This window comes from Syngnathus acus, chromosome 15 (genome assembly GCF_901709675.1).
Source record: "Syngnathus acus chromosome 15, fSynAcu1.2, whole genome shotgun sequence".
Classification (NCBI taxonomy): domain Eukaryota; kingdom Metazoa; phylum Chordata; class Actinopteri; order Syngnathiformes; family Syngnathidae; genus Syngnathus; species Syngnathus acus.
In genome coordinates, this window is record NC_051100.1 from 11,407,437 (window position 1) to 11,426,437 (window position 19,001).

At 44.7% G+C, this 19,001-nt stretch overlaps 1 protein-coding gene across 1 annotated transcript; it reads left to right on the plus strand.

Moving 5' to 3' along the window:
- Positions 1–38: 38 nt before the first annotated feature.
- On the plus strand, positions 39–8,308 carry adss2 (adenylosuccinate synthase 2). The gene is made up of 13 exons (XM_037271121.1): positions 39–323; positions 2,780–2,882; positions 3,172–3,240; positions 3,313–3,363; positions 3,464–3,530; positions 5,340–5,447; positions 5,539–5,620; positions 5,690–5,816; positions 6,321–6,475; positions 6,647–6,771; positions 6,834–6,931; positions 7,007–7,156; positions 7,300–8,308. The coding sequence occupies exons 1-13, from the start codon at positions 165–167 to the stop codon at positions 7,350–7,352; spliced, it is 1,347 nt and encodes a 448-aa protein (XP_037127016.1). The 5' UTR covers positions 39–164; the 3' UTR covers positions 7,353–8,308.
- The last annotated feature ends 10,693 nt before the right edge of the window (positions 8,309–19,001 follow it).

A 19,001-nucleotide genomic window follows, 5' to 3' on the forward strand; every position in this document is an offset into this window, starting at 1 on the left:
CTTCCTGGTTGGTGACACCTGTGCGCATGCGCAGGGCGTGTTACTCGGTTGCGTCGAACGTTGCCGTGGGAGTGGGCTGGCGCCTGGACCACTCCATTCAGTTCTATTGGCGAGCCACAAATTAAGCGCTAGTCAGTCCCAGAGCCCCCCAGCAGCGGTCGGATATGTCGGAAAGTGGGTGCCAGGAGCCGGCGACGCGGCCAGGCATACCGTCGGTGGGTAACCGAGTAACGGTGGTGCTGGGCGCGCAGTGGGGCGACGAGGGGAAGGGCAAAGTTGTGGACCTGCTGGCGCAAGACGCCGACATGGTGTGCAGATGTCAGGTTGGTGTTGCGTTCACTTGTTTCGCGCTCTTGGTTCCCGCCTCTATCACTGGCTGTATTTCCTTCATTAAAAAAAAGATGGATACGTGCATCTCTACGATGCTACCCCTTTAACTGGCTTAAAGCCAGTATTATCAGACACTTTGTTGCCAACGGTGTTTTTCTGCTAATGTCACCTTGACGTCTTGCTAGGTTCACCTATTCGTAGCAGGTCTTTGAAGGCACCTTTTGGGCTCCTTCGAAGTGACCGACGAGCTTTGAACTAGCAATAATGGTGGACACGTAAAAATGACGTGATGTTCGTCCTATTTGACAGAACGGGACTCCTACACTTGAACGAGGAATGAAGACTATTACAAGGCGTCGTAAAATCACAATACTGCAATTTTCTTCACAAGTCACCACTAGTCTCACCCGAAAACTTAAATATTGTTACAGACGATTTTGAATATGCAACAATACACGAATTGGGTAACGTTACGAATAAACATTTTAATCGTGCAACCAATGTCCGAATTAAGTAAATCCAAAAGATTCAGAGGTTTTTATTCTGTGCAATACCCAATTCACCACAATCGGTCATTTTTTGACACCTAAACGGCATTACATACACTTTTGTCACCTATTTTGGGGTAGTGTGGTTGACCTATACTCATATGGTACACTATTTAGAGCCAATACCAAAAAGATGTTTACTAAAGCCAATATTTGACATTATTCCCCCGTAATTGTGAGATGTCAGCAGCTTTCTGGCTGCCCCTCACTAGAAATTGCAGTGTGAGATGTTTCAAGGGGTGCGGCGTGGCGTGTGCCAGGTGTTGTTTCAAGAGCTTTTTATAAAACAGCCTTTGCCAGTATTCTTGGCTCTCGGTGGTGTTCTTTACTGACCCGTGAGTCACTTGGTGTTTAACAGCCATGCTGGGGTGACAGACTGAGCACCCGGCAGTGGTCTTTACAATGCGCCGTTGTTTGTCTCTTGGTGATGATTGGATGCGGCCAAAGCGATGGTAAACCTGTTTGTACACAACATGCTCGCAATATAGAGCAGGCGATATCAACATTTTGTAATTTTGTCACACTGCAGGTTACGAAAGTGAGCAGGAAATGTAACCGCCCCAGGCTCTAGCTGCATGTGCGCTCTCTAAACAAATACAGTCTAGCTCAGCCTCTGGTTAGCGGACTTCATGTCAAGTCTTATAAAACTTTTTAATTTTGTCATTTCCTGCTGAATAAATACTGAACGTTTGTCATTCTGTTACACTGTGAGTGACCCTCAATTCCTTGTAATAGCGTGTGTGTCTTTTAAGCGCTGGATGCGTCACCACCTGAAGACGAGGAATCATGTTCCTCAAATTAAAAAATAAGTCAGCTGACTGTTCTGTTGCCTGCCCCAACGCTAACTAAACACTATAAGTGTTTGTACACTAATGTAACGACACAGGGGTCACTTTTGCCCGGAGAGTAAGCAGTAATATGAGCACACACACACACACACACGTATTGTTACGTAACCTCTTCCATAGAGTTGAAGTACACCTTCACGGAAGCCCTGATGATCGAAAACGAGCTCTTCAAGGTAAAGAGGCCCATTTTCCCAGCAACAAGCACGCCGAGAATTGCCACTCCTACATTCTGACTTTGATTTAAAAGATTTCAAAAGTATTTCTGCAGAAACGCAGTCCACTGTCTTGACAAACTAGACCATACTGTAGAATTTATGTTTGGACCATGAAGGGTCGAGTTCTTTCACCCGCTTGTCAGCAAGAATTATTTGGTTCCAAAAAGCTTCGTCAGCACGCCTGAACAAATCCATTAAAACAATGAATGTATATTTATGTTTGGTCATTGCAGCCCTATTCAGTTCAGAGCCTAATAGGGCACCAGATACTTTACTTAGTGAGTTAGCTTCTTTATCTTCAGCCTAATTGCTATAACTCAACCAATCAAACGTATTCGTCCCTTGGCCCTTGACACGTTCCTCGGGCTCGCCAAGCATGTCACATGGCCTTTAGTGATAATCTGTGCAACGTGGACAATTTCCCAAGTGCCCCTAAATTCTTTGCGCGGTGCTGGGCGAAGTCACACGCGTCTTTAAAAGGGCAACGCCTTTCTCTACCTTTGGGGTGCTGCTGTCCGCATCCAGGAATAACCACAAGCACATGTGGTCGCGGCACATGCTGCCTGCACTCCATTTATCGCCTCGGGCTCCTTGGGAAAAGGGAACACGTCCTGGTCACGGGGCAGCTCAGCGGCTCACCCACAAGTGCATTCAATATGGAACTTGTCGTGACAAGTGGCAGAATATTTCAGTTATTCAGCTATAACTGCAAATTGTTGGACTTGGGTGTCTTGCTCTCTACCGAGTAACATTCCTGCTTCTTATTGCAACTATTCGGTCTGTATTCCCCCTTCCCAATGGGCAGAGATGCATGTGTGTGTGTGTGTCTCCTCCGCAGGGCGGCAACAACGCGGGACACACCGTGGTGGTCGACTCAGTGGAGTACGACTTCCACCTCCTCCCCAGCGGCATCATTAACCCCAACGTCACCGCCTTCATCGGTGCGTCTTGCTCGGCGTCGCCCCAAAAGTGCCATTTCCACGCCGCCACCTTCTCGTCCTCCATTTGCACGACCCACCCCTTTACTAGCTGGAGCGCTCCCACTTCTGTTTCGTGCCATCAACATGCCTTTTTGTGCCTGTTCCCTTTTAACTGGCCTCAAGCGTAACGATTCTGACTTGTAGCCAAATGTCAATGCATCTGCAGTCGCTTCATTAACTAACGGGGTTAAAATGTCCCCCGGTCCGCTTTTCACCAAGCGTTCTTCTGCTTTTGTTCTTTCCACACCAGGTAATGGTGTGGTGATCCACCTCCCGGGACTGTTTGAAGAGGCCGCAAAGAACGAGCGAAAAGGCAAAAGTGAGTTGATGCGTGCGTGCGGCGCTGGCTTCTGTCAACACGTCGAGCGTTAAACTGTCTTTGGCCACGCAGGTCTGAAAGACTGGGAGAAAAGGTTGATCATCTCAGACCGGGCGCACATTGGTGAGTCCCGTTTGCGGGATGCGTGCGAGTGTGTGTATGTGTGCGAGTGTGTGTATGTGTGCCAGTGTGTTTCTCAACCCTTTCTGCGGCTTCTCGGCAGTGTTTGACTTCCACCAAGCCGTGGACGGCGTTCAGGAGCAGCTGAGGCAAGAGCAAGTAGGCAAGAAGTAAGGAAACAAGCACACACCTTGACCAAAACTAGTTTTAAGCGTGTCAAAAAAGAATTACACAATGGATATTATTTTGATGTTGTTTTTTTGACACTTTAATGTGAAAACAAAAGTAAGTGTAGTGCTTGTGTACGTTACAAAACAGATTTCGAAAGCATAATAAAAGAGTAACGTCTCGTAAAAAACATTTTTGAATTAAGTTTATGTGCAGATGCAATCAAAAATATTCTACACACAATACACTCACCTCTCAAAGTCTCGGCTTGGGATGGTCAATTTGATGTTTTTGTTTCACAGTCTGAAAGGATTTGTATTTGATTTACAATAATCCCTCATTTTCCGCTGGGTTATGTTCCGAAAAGAGTCCGTGATAGGCGAAGTCCGTGAAGTAGAAACCTTTATTGTTTTTACCATTATTAAACATGTATAATTGATATATTGAAAGAACAAAACCTGTTTTCAGGCCCTAGCATTTGTGACGTAAAGAAGAGAAGTAAACGCTTTCTTACAAATAACTACACTAAAATAATTGTAATCATCAATACCAAGTACAAATAATTGTAATCATCAATACGAAGTACGTACTGTCGTCATATGTCTTGCTATTGATTGGTTATACTAAAACTCTGAGGATTTGTAACATAACACCTCAAGTTTAGGTGAGTATAAGTCTCCCATTCCATCTCAAACGCGATTGAGCATGCATTTGACCTGATTTGGAAAATCATCACAAAAGAGCTACTGCAACCGTTTGACTGAACAGTTTCCATAAACGTACGTAGAGCATTCCACACTTCTGCTTGTTGACGGTATCATCTTTACTTTTACTATTAATGGCGTATGTGAAGAATGTCGAGCGGGGGCCTGCGGAGCATTTCGTTTATTAGAAGAGAGGCTCCAGTGATTGCTCTTGTAAGCTGACGCAACTTCATCTCCTTAAAGCCCGAGACGCTCTGCCAAAATGCGTGTGTGTTAGAGAGCAAGAGAATGCTTTTAAAGGCTCGGGTAGATTGCTGCAAGCAACGAGCTGGTGTCTTTCCAACATCTTTAGGCATCCTTCAAGTGGCGCCCCGATGTCAAGTCGCGCCTTGCCAAATCTTTCTTAACAACACAGACATGAAGCAATAATGATGATCGCAGAGATTCATTTACAGGTCATGACCACAAGAATAAGCACATGATCAATAATGTTGGTGCAAATCGTATTATTTGGAGTGCAGAGATATATTTATAGTGTTTTGCATTCCTGTTTGGAACTCTCTCATTCAAGGAGAGGAAATGAAATGGAATCGTGACTACCGCTCTTCCGCTTTTGTTTTTTGGCAAACTGGTTTGAAAAGGCTGTTTTTTTGTTGCTTTCATTGGAGGATTTACTACTTGCGGTCTCCAAATTTTGGGGGATGGTTTTTATCAATCCTGTTCCTGTTTCCATAATATAGAGATTGCATTTTGTTCTTTTTACTGTACCAAATGTGAACCAAACTGTTTTATTTCCTGTTCTGTAGCTACACACTTTGCCGGTGTTAATGATAAAATCCAGTAGCCGGCACGTGTGAGGATAGTTGGCGTGCACGTTCAGCTAATTGCCCGTGTGAGTGTCATGTTACTGGTTAGCAAGTCGAAAAGGGAAAATGCGGTGTCGGCAACAAGCAGGTGCTCCCGAAGTCTCAAGGGGCATTCAGCGGTTCGTAATAAGTTTCTGATGGTCATGTGCTAAATCCAAATATTCAAGCGTCTCTTGAGTAAAGGTGATATCACATTGTTACAATGACATGCTAATTTTGTCTTTGTTCTTGCATGGCTTAGTCTGGGGACGACAAAGAAGGGCATCGGTCCGGTGTATTCGACCAAAGCGGCACGCAGCGGCCTCAGGATATGCGACCTGCTGGCCGACTTCACGCACTTCTCCGAGAGGTCTGCTGGGCCTCCGTCGTATGCGACTTTCCGACAGGAATGCACTCTTCTACCCGATTCTTCAAACAGTTCATTTTTTTGAACGGCGCAGGTACAAAGTCTTGGCTCGGCAGTACCAAGCCATGTACCCCAGTCTGCACATAGACATGGACGGCGAGCTGGCCAGATTAAAGGTAAAGACTGTAAAAATACAAATAAGTGCGCTAAAAATGTGCTACATAAATGTTTTATCCCCCCCCCAGACGTACGTGGAGCAGATCAAGCCAATGGTGAGGGACGGTGTGCACTACATGTATGAGGCTCTTCACGGGCCTTCCAAGAACATCCTGGTGGAGGGAGCCAACGCAGCACTGCTGGACATTGACTTTGGTCAGTCGTGAAGCGCACACATTCTTCAATTGTGTATGACGAAACACACACAGTAGTTGTAGTGCCATTCACCTATTGTGGATTTTTTCTGCTAAACAGATTTTGCGGAAAACATCACGCTGTGCCTGAAAAATATTTTCATAGGTTTAACTGTAGGCAAGAGGGGTCTTGGTCATGTTTTAGAGTGGCCGCAAAAGCAACATTCTGCTCCGAGGCTAATTAAAGTCACGCATGACTTTTGTTGGGCATTACCGGAGAACCTTCGGTGCAATCGACACGCCGCATTGCCAGCGGTGTCCGGTCGCAGCCACTCGACCTGACCCAGCTGCCTTGCCAACTATATCAGGACTTGCTAAATTAAACGTGTCACGCCAACCTGGGGCACACCAGTGGTGTGAAATTTCAAATTTTACTCCTTACTTTTGAAAACAGCCAAAATTAAGAGTAAGAGTAACCCTGATGAGCGAGATCATAATTGTCTCAACAACTTTGTGTCTTTTTCAGGGACATACCCGTTTGTGACATCGTCCAACTGTACGGTGGGTGGGGTGTGCACGGGTCTCGGCATGCCGCCGCAGAATGTCGGCCAGGTCTATGGAGTGGTCAAGGCCTACACCACCCGGGTGGGCATCGGGGCCTTCCCTTCTGAACAGAACAATGTAAGGCATTGACAACAAACAAAGCTATCTTGAAAGATGGCTTTGTAATACTTTTTAACATCAATTCATCAAAAGTGAGCATTTCCTTTCTGTACCAATTTTTTCTACTTCACCTTTTCCTTGTGAGCCAAAATTTATTTTAACTTGCTTGCGCCTTTTTCTGGCCTTCAGGACATTGGTGAGCTGCTGCAGAGCCGTGGCAAGGAGGTCGGGGTGACCACGGGCAGAAAGCGCCGCTGCGGTTGGCTCGACCTGGTGCTCATCAAATACGCGCACATGATCAACGGCTTCACAGCGTGAGTTAACCACCTCGCACGCAAATATTTGTTGCCGGCTAACTCCCTTTCCACCCTCGTAGTTTAGCACTAACCAAACTGGACATACTTGACGTCCTCCCGGAGATCAAAGTGGGCGTGGCGTACAAAGTTGACGGGCAAACTATACCGCACTTCCCCGGTGAGTGATGTTTTTTTTTTTTAACCACTGTAAATGCGAGGATGCGGTATTCAATTGTTGTGACCATGTGGGCAGCCAACCAGGAGGTGCTCTTGCATGTGGAGGTCCAATATGAGACGCTGCCAGGCTGGAACACCAACACGACGGCCGCCAGGAGCTTCGACGAGCTCCCGGAGAACGCCCAGAAATACGTGTGCTTCGTCGAGGAGCACGTCGGAGTGCCTGGTACAAATGCACACACAGACAAAATGACAATTTCAGTGCATGTTTGTTCAATACTTTCACATTGTTAAAAACTAATTGTAAGCAGGAAGCCATTGTGTGACTTTTTACACTGACTGAAAAGAGTCTTTTGTGTTTCCTCGCAGTCAAATGGATCGGAGTGGGCAAATCACGGGAGTCCATGATCCAGCGCTTCTAGACACCACCGACCTTGTCAGCCTCTTCCACCACGCACGCAGGCAGCCTAACTACCTGCTGGACTCTCTTGATTCCCGACATGACTGTGGAATTGGGAAGGCATTTTACACATGTATCGTCAGAACCGCTTCTGTGCCGAGATTTGAAACCTCATCAGCTGTTTGTACCGGAGCCTCAATAAGCTCAGCATACACCAGCGCCATTAACACACAGTCGTGCCGTGCCGTATCTGTCTGTTCTTCTGTTTTAAAGATGCTTTGTGTTTCGTTCTGTCAGGTGGAAGTGGCACTTTTCTCACTGACAGGTAGCAGGTGTGTCAAACTCATTTTTGTCGCGGGCCGCATCGTAGTTACAGTTTCCTGTCAACCCAAATAAATGTACGAACGCCTCATATTATATACAGTATAAGCTACAAAACAAACTGACAAATAATTTGTTTTGAAATCAGACTCGTGAAAACTTCTTAAATATTTTAAAAAGATGACTTTTAAAAGTGGACAATTTGCAATTTTAGTGATATATTTACTGCACCATTTGTCTTTGTCGGGCTACAGAAAATGATGTGGCGGGCCGTATATGGCCCCCGGGCCTTGAGTTTGACACATGTGGGTAAAAGGGATCTTTTCATATTTGCCTTTGTTTGCAGTCAATGAAAACGACGCAACCAAAAAGAGATTTCAAACTTGTAGCCACTCGTCTTTCTTCCTGTTACACACAACCCATACCCCCGTTTTCTTTGTAACGGTTTTATTCACACTGAGTTTCCCTTTAATTGCCACAGAAAGTCTGGTGTAACGCTTACTTACTCTTGGGTTCTGATTGCTGTTACTGTTGCACTTTTTTGTAATTTAAATAAATTTTATGGATCAGAGCAAATGGAGCTCGAGCCTCACAGTGAAAATTAAATGTGGAATACTGATTTTATTCATTTAGAAAATGTAATATACTGTATCCATACATGTATGCTGTACGTGTGTTTTTGTTTCAAACTAATCAAACCAAAAATTTAATGTTAAACAAAAATCTATTTTTGTATTTATATGTTAAAGTTGTGGTCATAATTTAATAAAGACAATACTTTGTAGTTACAGAAATACAAATGAACTGAAAAAATCATTTGTAACAGTAGGATGTGTTGGAGCTAAAACAACCGTTAAAAATATGTTCTAATTTGATATTTATTATAGTCATTACATTAAAAATTGTCAGGATTCCTTTAGATAGTAAACAATTATTGTTAAGCTTCTGAATGTGGTTAATCTATATATTTTCACTAAAACTAAACTTTTTCCTCATTTACTTTTTGGCACATTCAAATGAAAAACTATTGTTTGGAGGGTGTAAACCACATTTCAAATCAAGTCAAAACTTTTTTTTTTTACAATCTTAACATACGCCCCTAGTATCTTAAACTAGTAAAGTTTTTAACTATTTTTGATTTGATTTCCCCTTTTAAGAGAAATGCCACCGTTAGTTAATCAACTTGAGGGGCACGTTTTTCCCGTCTGAGCCAAAAGCAAAAGTAGTGGCATCGCTTCAGGTGTTAAATGTACGTATTACCAAAATGTTTCATGCACCTAATTACATGTTAACAGAAAATTATTTTGCATTTATTTCATAGATGGGCTACAACTAAGAACCGCTTTTATGCAGCTACTGGGTGCAGCCCAATCATGTCAAAGCCTACATGTAAGCAGAGCTGCGATGATGTCCGACTAAATTGAAAAGAATGCATATGTGTAATTAAACTAATAGATTTATTTCTACTATGAATTACTTCATTTTCAAGAACCCTCAACTCATCTGAGGGTTCATTTTATTATGACATACAGTATATATATATATATATATATATATATATATATATATATATATATACATACTTATGACATTATACCATATACATACTTATGACATTATACATGTCATAATAAAATGAACCCTCAGGTGAGTTGATCTCTCGCTCTCTCTCTATTATATATATACGTATATATATATATATGCGCCTGGAAGGAGAACTACTGCATGGTCACCTTGTTTTCCATCCTTCTGTCATTGGTCATCCTTGTTCAGATTGCGGCGGCGATCACCGGTTACATCTTCAGAAACAAAGTGTATATATATATATATCGGCAAATTCTTAAAATGCCATGCCATCCAATTACAACAAAATCACTTCAAGGCAAAAGATAAATTCAGGGCGTCGTAAATTCAAGGTTTCACTTTGACCACAAGATGTCGCCCTTCAACTGCAAATGATGGAAACGCTCAACGCACCTGGAAACTGTTACGCTTACTGTACAGTTTTTACTTTTCTTTGTGTAGATTCTCAGTCAACCAGGGACTGTTAAATCAAAGCACGTAGACGTCCATCAATTTGTTGTGTTTTCTGTAAACGGTTCAAGAAGATGACCAGGACAACTGCACTAATCGGCTTACGTTCCTGAAGTCTTTGAAGCGGTGTCGTTGTTGAGCTCAGCTCTCCAACCACAGTTTCACCTGCCGCTCATTTGCATCCTCTCGCTGGCCTTCCTGTCCACATTTGACTACATCTGCATGCCCAACAAACAAACAGGCACAGATGTGAGACCCACTCATGATTTTTACATACATAACACAAAGGCCCACAACGGAGCCTTTCTTGAGACTTCAGTTGCAGGCCAACTGCTCACCTCGCCCAAGCAATTTTGACATGTTTTCTCCTCATCTGCCACCCCTCCCCCTTTTATTCAAGCAAGGCCCCATTTTAATCCACAGTGAAGCCTCTTTGTCCACTGGAAGAGGCTGGCTATATGCGGACAAGCAAATGAGTTCTTTCTCCTCTTTGGGCCCAGTGTGGCGTTCAGGCGCTCACGCTAGATTGTGAATTTACAGAAAAGGGCCCCTTCAAATATCCCCTTGAATGGGACAATCTTTAATTTGTGGTGTAAGTGGGTGTGTGATCTTTTGACCGACATACAAAGACCACGATTGGAAGTCAGCCATGCCAGTCCTCAAAAAAGTGTTTTATGACTTGTCACGTGGCATGTGTTATAACAATTTAACAATTGGAAGGTGATCTTTATCGGCTGTGCTACCATATTTGCCCAACCGTGCTGGCTGCAAGGAACCATATTTTGTCACTTACTAACTTGCAATGAACACCAAACCCTGAACAAGGTGATTAAAAAGTATTAAAGTATATAGTATAAAAAAATTTGAAGTTGAATCAGTATACTTGGTTGTATAAATTAGCATCTAAGTAACAAACAAATGTCAGTGTTAATTTTTTTAAGGATGCTTGATAAATGGTTAAATATGAAATAGCGCAAGACTCAACAGTTGACCCCCTGACTGCAGAATGCATGGCTGTAATTTTATATATTTTTTTAACCCTCTGCTTTGACTTTCTGTGTGTTTTACCTCCTTCACCTGCCTCCATTCTTCTCGTCACCAAAAAGACCCCCCCCCTCGCCCGTCCCTCTCATCGTCCTTGTGCTCCACACAAGGCAAACACAACAGATGTGAGCAGCGACACCCTCAACAGCTGTTGACTCCTCTTCCCTTCTTGACCCCTCACATAAATATCTTCTCGCAACGTCGCCTGACTAAAAGGTCGAAAATTCCCTTTTTTTTTTTTTTTTTCAAGCAACAGAAATTAAGCAATGGAACACAAAAGTAAAAAAGACTCAAAAGTTGACTTTTTAATCTTAACATTTTACAGGCACTTAATAGACTTTATTGTTATTTGTATTGCTCGAGATGGAGTCATGATTGTACACTGTGTTAGGAATCACTCCTGATTCGCATGAAGCATGCCTTGCACTCTTGCAGTGCCCGTTTCCTGCAAGGCTCAAGACTTCTTGCTGCTCTTAATGTGACCTTATTGCTTCCTGGCAGCCGCATCTGGCCGTTGTCCAATATGCTTAGCGGCCAGCTTCTAGCAAGCCTCTCTTCTCTTCTCGGCCTTTTGCTGATCTCCCCACTCACTAAACACTCTCCCACCCTGCACGCTCCGACCTCGGAACCTGTGCAAGCACCCCCCGCCCCCCCAAGCCCCCAGGGCCCAGCTGCTGTCGCCTTCGCAGCCGTCCAGCTCAGCATGAGAAGCCCAGCAGCTGTTGATCAATGGGCAGCCGGAGCCAACGCCTGCTTGCCCCCCCACACACATACACCCTATCCTGACCCCCCTGCTTACACACACAGATGCATGCACAAACACACTCCCCTGGGACACAACAGATGGGGGTGAGCCAGCGCAAAGGGTGTGGTGGGCGACAAAAGGCCTGGTTTAGGTGTGTCCCAGTGATTTTGCTCGGGATCTAAAAAGTTTTTAAATTAGTGAGATGGGGGACCCCTAACTGCCCTGGGACTAAATATTCATGACTTGTTTAACAGGATGGAACGGAACCAAATCCAATTGAGTTTAGTCTTGATCCATCGGCGCTAACTGATGTGCACATTCTAACACCATGGCTGGGAACAGAGAGGAACTAGAGCTGGCGTAACCAAATTAGCTATTAGGTTGCTATATTTAGCGACTTTTCTGATCACTGCTTTTCAAAATATAATTAGTGAGTTGAATTGCTCATTTTTGTATTACTACTTTCCACTTGAGAAGAAAGGAGCCCAGGAGTTACAGAGTGATGTTTATACTCTACATCACGAAAGCAGTGATTTGGTGCATCTGATTGTCAATACTTTGCTGAGGTTGCCTTGCCTCACCTGCACCTCTCATATTACATAACGTGTTGCAAACTATGTTACGGACCCCCCAGGTTAGGGCTCACAGATCTTTAGAGACCCCAGTTTGAGACAAACTGCAGTAGATGATGATGCGTGGACAGGTGTTGGCGTCAGCGTGGTCCAGACTCGTTTCGGCAGCTGCCGCCCCCCCCCCACCCCTTGACAGAAGCATCCACTCCACCACCATCGCCACCTCTCAGCTTTTTATGGACCTGGCCTGTTTTGACTTTAAATATTTGCCCAGGAGGTGCTTCCTCTGTTTGGGGGAAGCGCCGAGGTCACGCTTTTGCTAGCCGATGCGCGCACACACACGCTCATCTTCTTTGTGTGTGTGTATATTTACATTCTACTGGTCGAAACGCACACCTGTACGGCCAGAGGTTGGGAGTCGGTTGGTCTGGGAGGAGGCGGGGCTAATTGTTCACATTCGACAGAAACATCATGCCATGCATCGTTGTGACTATTCCGATGCATTTGTACAACTTTCGAGGTTGGACTTTAAACCTGGATGAGAAGACTGTGAAACAAAACGACACGAGCGCAGCGAGATCTGTTTAAAGCCAACCAAGGCAAATGTAATGTTATTAAAACATATTCATCTCAAGGTGACACCTCTGTAAAGCGTCTTCTGTTCTTTCCTCGAATCTCCGGGGAGTTTTCCGCCTGTGATCCGTCGTTGAGACAGCCAAGCTAGGCGAGGCGACGCAAAGATGAGGAAACACGGAAGCCCGACGTGGATACAAAAGAGAGTGGGGAGATAATTACAACTGCAGTGAAAGATTCCGACGGTGATCCCACAGAAAACACCCCCGCCAGCCAGCTGAGTTCAAAGTCCAGGAGGGACGACAGAGAGAGGGAGAAGGCCGCATAAACAGGAACGCCAAGATTTTCTTTTTGGGGGGGGGGCGGTGTAGATGAACAAGAGTGGTGGTGTGCACCTTGCCCTGCCATCTGGGCCCCCATCACACACACACACACACACACACACACACACACACACACACACACACACACGCACACACGCACGCACGCACGTACACACACACACACACACACGCACACACACACACACACACACACACACACACACACACACACACACACACACACACATACGGTCTGTTAGTAAGGAAGACGGAGATGGCGGCAATTGCAAGGAAGCTTACCTGCAAATATTTTCAACTGTCATAGTGGGCGACACATGGGAGGGCTAACTAATGACGGTATTTAACACACACAAACACACACAAACACACACACACACACACACACACACACTTGGAACAAGCAACTGGACACTTCATTAGGTACACTATCTGTGGACAAGTGGTTCAGAATGTGGCCTGTGATAGAGTTTTTGTTTTTTTTCACTCTATCTTTTATGCAAGAACCACACAAGAGCCAGTTTGCCCATTTTACACTTGCAAGCGGAGGGAGCCAACATAACTTTTGTGCACCACAAAAGTGCTTGAAAGCAACTCCAAACTCTGCTCCCGCAGCAATCGTATTTCTTCTCAACAAGGAAAGTGGGATGTGCAGAACATGTCTTTATCTTGTGAAAGCTTCTGCTTGGGTCGTCTCTGCAAACTGGTTCCAGTAAGTTTCAGAGGTGGTCTCATCTCTTTATCTTCACAATGGTCAGCTAGCAGATGTTTACACTCCTGGGTGGAGCACAACTCAAGTTTACCACAAGCACAGGAAGAATGAACAGTTCTGAGTCAGCACTTGAAAATAATCACAAGATCAAAATAAGTTGTCAACCCTATCAGCCTTGTGAGAATAATGTCCCAGGTTCAACCTGGACAGCTGCGGCTTAGTGGCAAATGTTGCGTACAAGAATGCTGGGAATTTAGGAAGAGCCCCCTTGAAGAAACTCTTTCCACGTAAATGCCCACCCCCGAGGCTCACACCAAAAAGCAAAAAAAAAAAATCCCTAAGCTATGTTCCGCAGTCAACTTGAAAAACTCAAAAGCTTGGGCCCTTGCAAGTCAAGCTATCAGTTAATTTCAATTCATAGTTCGCACTGGGCCAGTTTGAGCTCTATTGCTAACCCAAACAGCAGCCCTCAGCATATGAGACCCGCCCGCTCCCCACAAGTGCAGATAAAAATAAAAGCAATGATTAAATATGGTGGTTGCTAATAGTCGTATACAGTCATGCTCCACATTTGCGGTGACAATGGCTCTTCCCCTCGGCGCCGCGGCAAGCGGGCCGGCCGTAAACGGCTATAGATGGCGTCCATATGGCCGTGGCTGATGGGGGCCATTTTCTGTATTGTTCACTTTGTCAGCCGTGCTGACGAGCGGGGAGAGCGAGACGGAGACGGAGCCAGCTAATGATGATGCAGAGTGCAGATGTGCTTCGGTGCAGCCCGGTCGTTAAGCAACAACAGCTTGTCTTGTGTGTCCGTGTGTGTCCGTGTGTGTGTGTGTGTGTGTGTGTGTGTGTGTGTGTGTGTGTGTGTGTGTGTGTGCGTGTGTGTATGCTACAACCACAGCTGCTTGCCAGCCTGTCTGCCTTCTTCGTCCTGACTTCATATACGACTAATAGTTACACACACGTTTGTCTTCAACTGTTAAAGGTGCACCTTGTTCATAAAGGTAACAAAGGAGAGCTTTATAGTTGCACCTTCCTATTGAACAGCTGAAATTGTATCATCAGTGAAAAAGTAAGCAAAATAGAGTTAATTAGGTTGCTTTAACATGATTTGTGCTCTGTTTTTTTTTTTTTTTTTTTAAACTACAAACACACTAACCAAAAGTCCCCCAAAGGGACTGAGCTTCAATATATGTCATAAATCCTCCCCGTGTCCATTTTTCCTCTCCGCCTTCTTCTGTCGAACTGTACAGATGGTCCCAAGCTGCCTTCAATAATCCAACGTCGGGCCATGCCAGTGCACCGCGGGCTACACCCCTGATGCCACGCACGCACCGAGTACAGTGCCAGTTCCCTAGGCAGGACCCAACGTCCCCTCCGTAGCCCAGATTGGATTGGCCATGCCTGGGGGCACATTGATTGTTTTTATCGTTGACAATTGATGACTAGGTATACTTTTTATCACACAAGATTGAGCGAGCAGATGTTTTTGTTTCAGGTGTGGACCCAAGAAGAGATGCAGGTGAGCGGATGGTCGTCGAGATGGAGGAAGGAATGTGACAGATGGGTCATGCCTGGGCAGAACTGGGAGGCTGGCATCGCACGGAGAGTACGCACACACACAGACACACAGACACACACACACACACACACACACACACACACACACACACACACACGCACGCACACTCACACACATCTCGTCACATGCCGTCCTATCCTTTGAGTCCGGCAAGTCATAAATAGACAAATAGATGGCACCGCAGCGGACATCTTGTTGACAATATGTTGCCTGTTTGCTGTTGCATTTTGTCCTCTGAAAATGGGATTTTTTATGTTCGCCTCACACGTGCAAGGTTCTTGATTTGAATCTCAGCTGTCAGCTTTCCCCAATTACCAACGTTTTGCATTTATCGTGCCTTTTTGTTCAAAAAGCCTACTGCTCCCACACCAGGAAAAAAGTTCAGTATCACTTTATAGTGTGATAAATTGCACATTATAATGTGATAAATTCCTCCTTATAATGTAATGAAGTTCACATATAGTATCATAAGTTTCGTGTCACGTCATTATAACATGATAAATTTCACATGATTTGAATTCAAATGATGTGAAATTTATCACATTAAAAGTTGAAATTAATCTTGTTATAATGAGAAATTGATCACATAACATGAAGTTTATCACATTAAAATGTAACATTTATAAGGTTATAGCGGAAAATGTAATACATAGAAAGGTGGAAACTTGGCATTAAATGGCTATAATTTGCGATGGAAAGCATAAAGTTGACCTTGCCACATTTTGGGGCATCAGTAGAGCACACAACCCTCGCTATCGTCCATCTCAGGATGATAAAGCTCTTAGTGGTGCACATGTGTCGTCGTCGTAAGGGGTGCCAAGTGTTTGCCCAACGACACCCCGAACACGCCCTGCTGGCACCTCTTATCTGGCACGCACAGCTGGCACAAGGTGGCAGAGGCCAGCCGCGAGATCACGATGGAGGGGGGGGGGGGCCTGTGTTTGTTATTGTTGGACCCGCGTCTGCTCTCGCCGCTTCTGTTGACGACCCAAATGTACTCGAGTACAAAAGTGAAGTGTTAGTTTGGATAACTTTGTGCTCTAATTTGTGCTTGTACTGAGATGAATGGGAGGGATTGAAAGCTAACCTCAACATGAGGGTGGGGCTTAGCTACAAACAAGTGTAATTTTTATTATCGTTATTTTTTTATTCGTTTTGACTTTGGCATTGTTTGTAGCGGACTTGTTCATTTTTATTAGCTTTTTTTTCTGCAAAATGCAAAATGCTTAGTTTTAGCGTAGTTTAAGTTTTGATATTAATTTTAGTTTTTATGATACATTGATGTATATATATATATATATACATATATATATATATATATATACATCAATGTATATATATATATATATATACATTATATATTATATATATATATATAAAGCATGTCCATTGATTCCGTCAGGGAGGCCAAGAAAACAGAATTGAATTTATATATAAAAATTCAATTCTGTTTTCTTGGCCTCCCTGACGGAATCAATGGACATGCTTTCCTCTTGTAAATCTAGTTCTGCATAAATACATGAGTGGATTGTGTTCACTTCACATGATATTTTGTGTGCGTTTTTGCAAATGCGTGTGAAAATGGGGGGTGGGGGTGCACTCTTTCTTTCTTTCTTACACACATGCAGACACCCAAAACTTCAACTTGTACCCCCCCCAGAAAAAAAGGGAGGAGAGTGAAGTGGGGCGGCTGGTTGACCGGATGGATGGATGATTGGGAACATTGCCGCCCCCCCACTTGGCCTCCACGCACACACAAAAATCCCCCCAGTGTCACCACCTTCTTCCCACACATGGTGCCCCCCTCTCCTGGCCAATGCAGTGCCACTGTATTGTGCACATGCAGAGGCCTGCTTGTTGCTTGCCTTCTGTCCTGCTGCGCTGAGTGCTTTGACAAAGGGGCTCCTTTTAAATATGCACACGCATTGATCCCGCACACACGCAAGCAAGCAAACACGCACACACACACACACACACACACACACACACACACACACACACACACACACACACACACACACACACACACACACACACAAACACACACACACACACACACACACATATATGCAGGCACTGTTCTCACTCCAGTTTTCCTCTCTCACTCGCCCAGGCCCGCCATGTATGTGTCCTGTCCTTTATTTTCCCACAGACAATCAACAAGTCTCTCACAAGCATAAAAAGCCTCCAGAGGGCTTAGCCCCCCTTCAGCCCTCCTCATGAGAGGGGGCGCTCTTAGCAGGACTGAGTAGCTAAAAGCTCCTTTTCTTCTCTTTTTGTGCTGCCATTCTTACTGTACATTTAGCCAAAGATGCATCAGCTTGATTTTAATAGAAAGCCTACAAGAAATACAAAATATTTTGGTGTATTTTATTTAGCTTGAAAGAATTCTGCCTTTGTTTTGCATTAGGGGCAAACAAGCCAAATATTGTCGTAGCTTGACAAACAAGAATAATGTTATAACAATTATATAATAATAATATAATAACAATAATAATAGAAACGTAGGTTATACCGTGAGTGAAAAATACATGGATGAAATGGAATACAAATTAAATAAATATAGGATATAATTGCACGGGCAAGGATGGTTAGAGTTGGTAACCAAATGTGCCTCCTGGGTGACATGTTAATCATTTTTTGTGAGAAGAATGAAACATCAGGAGGAGGCGCAGTGGCCTTTATGTCAACACCCCCCCACCCCCGCAAATGCACCCCACCCCCTTTGGTATAGAGGCAGCTTGGCAGAGGCTGTCCCTGTCCCTGTCCCTCACGCGAGGGGCCCTCCCGGCCCCCAGACGGGACGGAGGAGCCTCGGCTCGGTGTCGAGCCTCCCAACATGTTGAACAGGGCCGCCGCCTTGGGCGCAACCAAATGCTTCTGCAGCTGCCCCTTTGTCCCCCCCACTCACCCCACGAACCCACCCTACCTCCGCTTCCCTTAAGTAAACAAAGGACAGCAACAAATTAATGACCTACATTCACCACCAACCTCACACAGCCCACGAACAAGCGCTCGCTTGCAAACAGATGTTCAACGATGCAATCAATAACGCCACACCAAAAGGGCGGCGATATTCTCTTCCATGACCTTTTGGAAACACCAACACTCTGATCATTACAAACAACACAAATGTTGTACCTAAAGTAAAATCGGATGTACAAAAACACATTAAAAAAGTAAACATATTCACAACAATAATAAGAAACAGAACACTCACACAATACTGATTCTGAAGGCTTTTTCTTGTGCACTAAAATGAACATTGGTCAGGTTATGATGTTTTTCACGATCTGTCTTGTCTGACCTCATGACCTGAAAAGACGAGAGCACTTGAGCATGCCTTTTGCGTATCAGACTGTTTAACTGTGAACTTCTTTTCAGGTTCGCAGCAAAATTAGGTGCTCATCAGACATTGAGATTAGCGGCCAGCTTATGGCGTGAGTATGTGTGTGTCTTGGGGGTTCGGGGGGGCGGGGTTGGGGTGAGGTAGGCTTACTGAGGAGGCCATCTGTGGCCTAATGAACGCTGCCCAGCTCTCGATGCATCTGTAAGAGCAGCTAAAGCTCATTTCTTTGCTGCAAAACTACTTGAGGAGCTTTACAAGCTGAGTTGGAGGAGGGAGGGGGGAGGGGGGGTGCGCAACAAGCTGCCGCACAATTTTTACGTGGCTCTAACGCTTCAGATGCAGCCTACGCATGCAGCTAGCGCCAAAAGCTCCACCTTTTGGGAGACAACCAGAATGAT

What these genes read in the sequence shown, in the direction of transcription:
- adss2 (XM_037271121.1), top strand. Translation starts at nt 165, where the DNA reads ATGTCGGAAAGTGGGTGCCAGGAGCCGGCGACGCGGCCAGGCATACCG. An exon ending in GAACGAGCGAAAAGGCAAAA is followed by an intron (nt 3,241 to 3,312) that starts GTGAGTTGATGC and finishes TTGGCCACGCAG; the next exon opens with GTCTGAAAGACTGGGAGAAA. An exon ending in TTCACGCACTTCTCCGAGAG is followed by an intron (nt 5,448 to 5,538) that starts GTCTGCTGGGCC and finishes TGAACGGCGCAG; the next exon opens with GTACAAAGTCTTGGCTCGGC.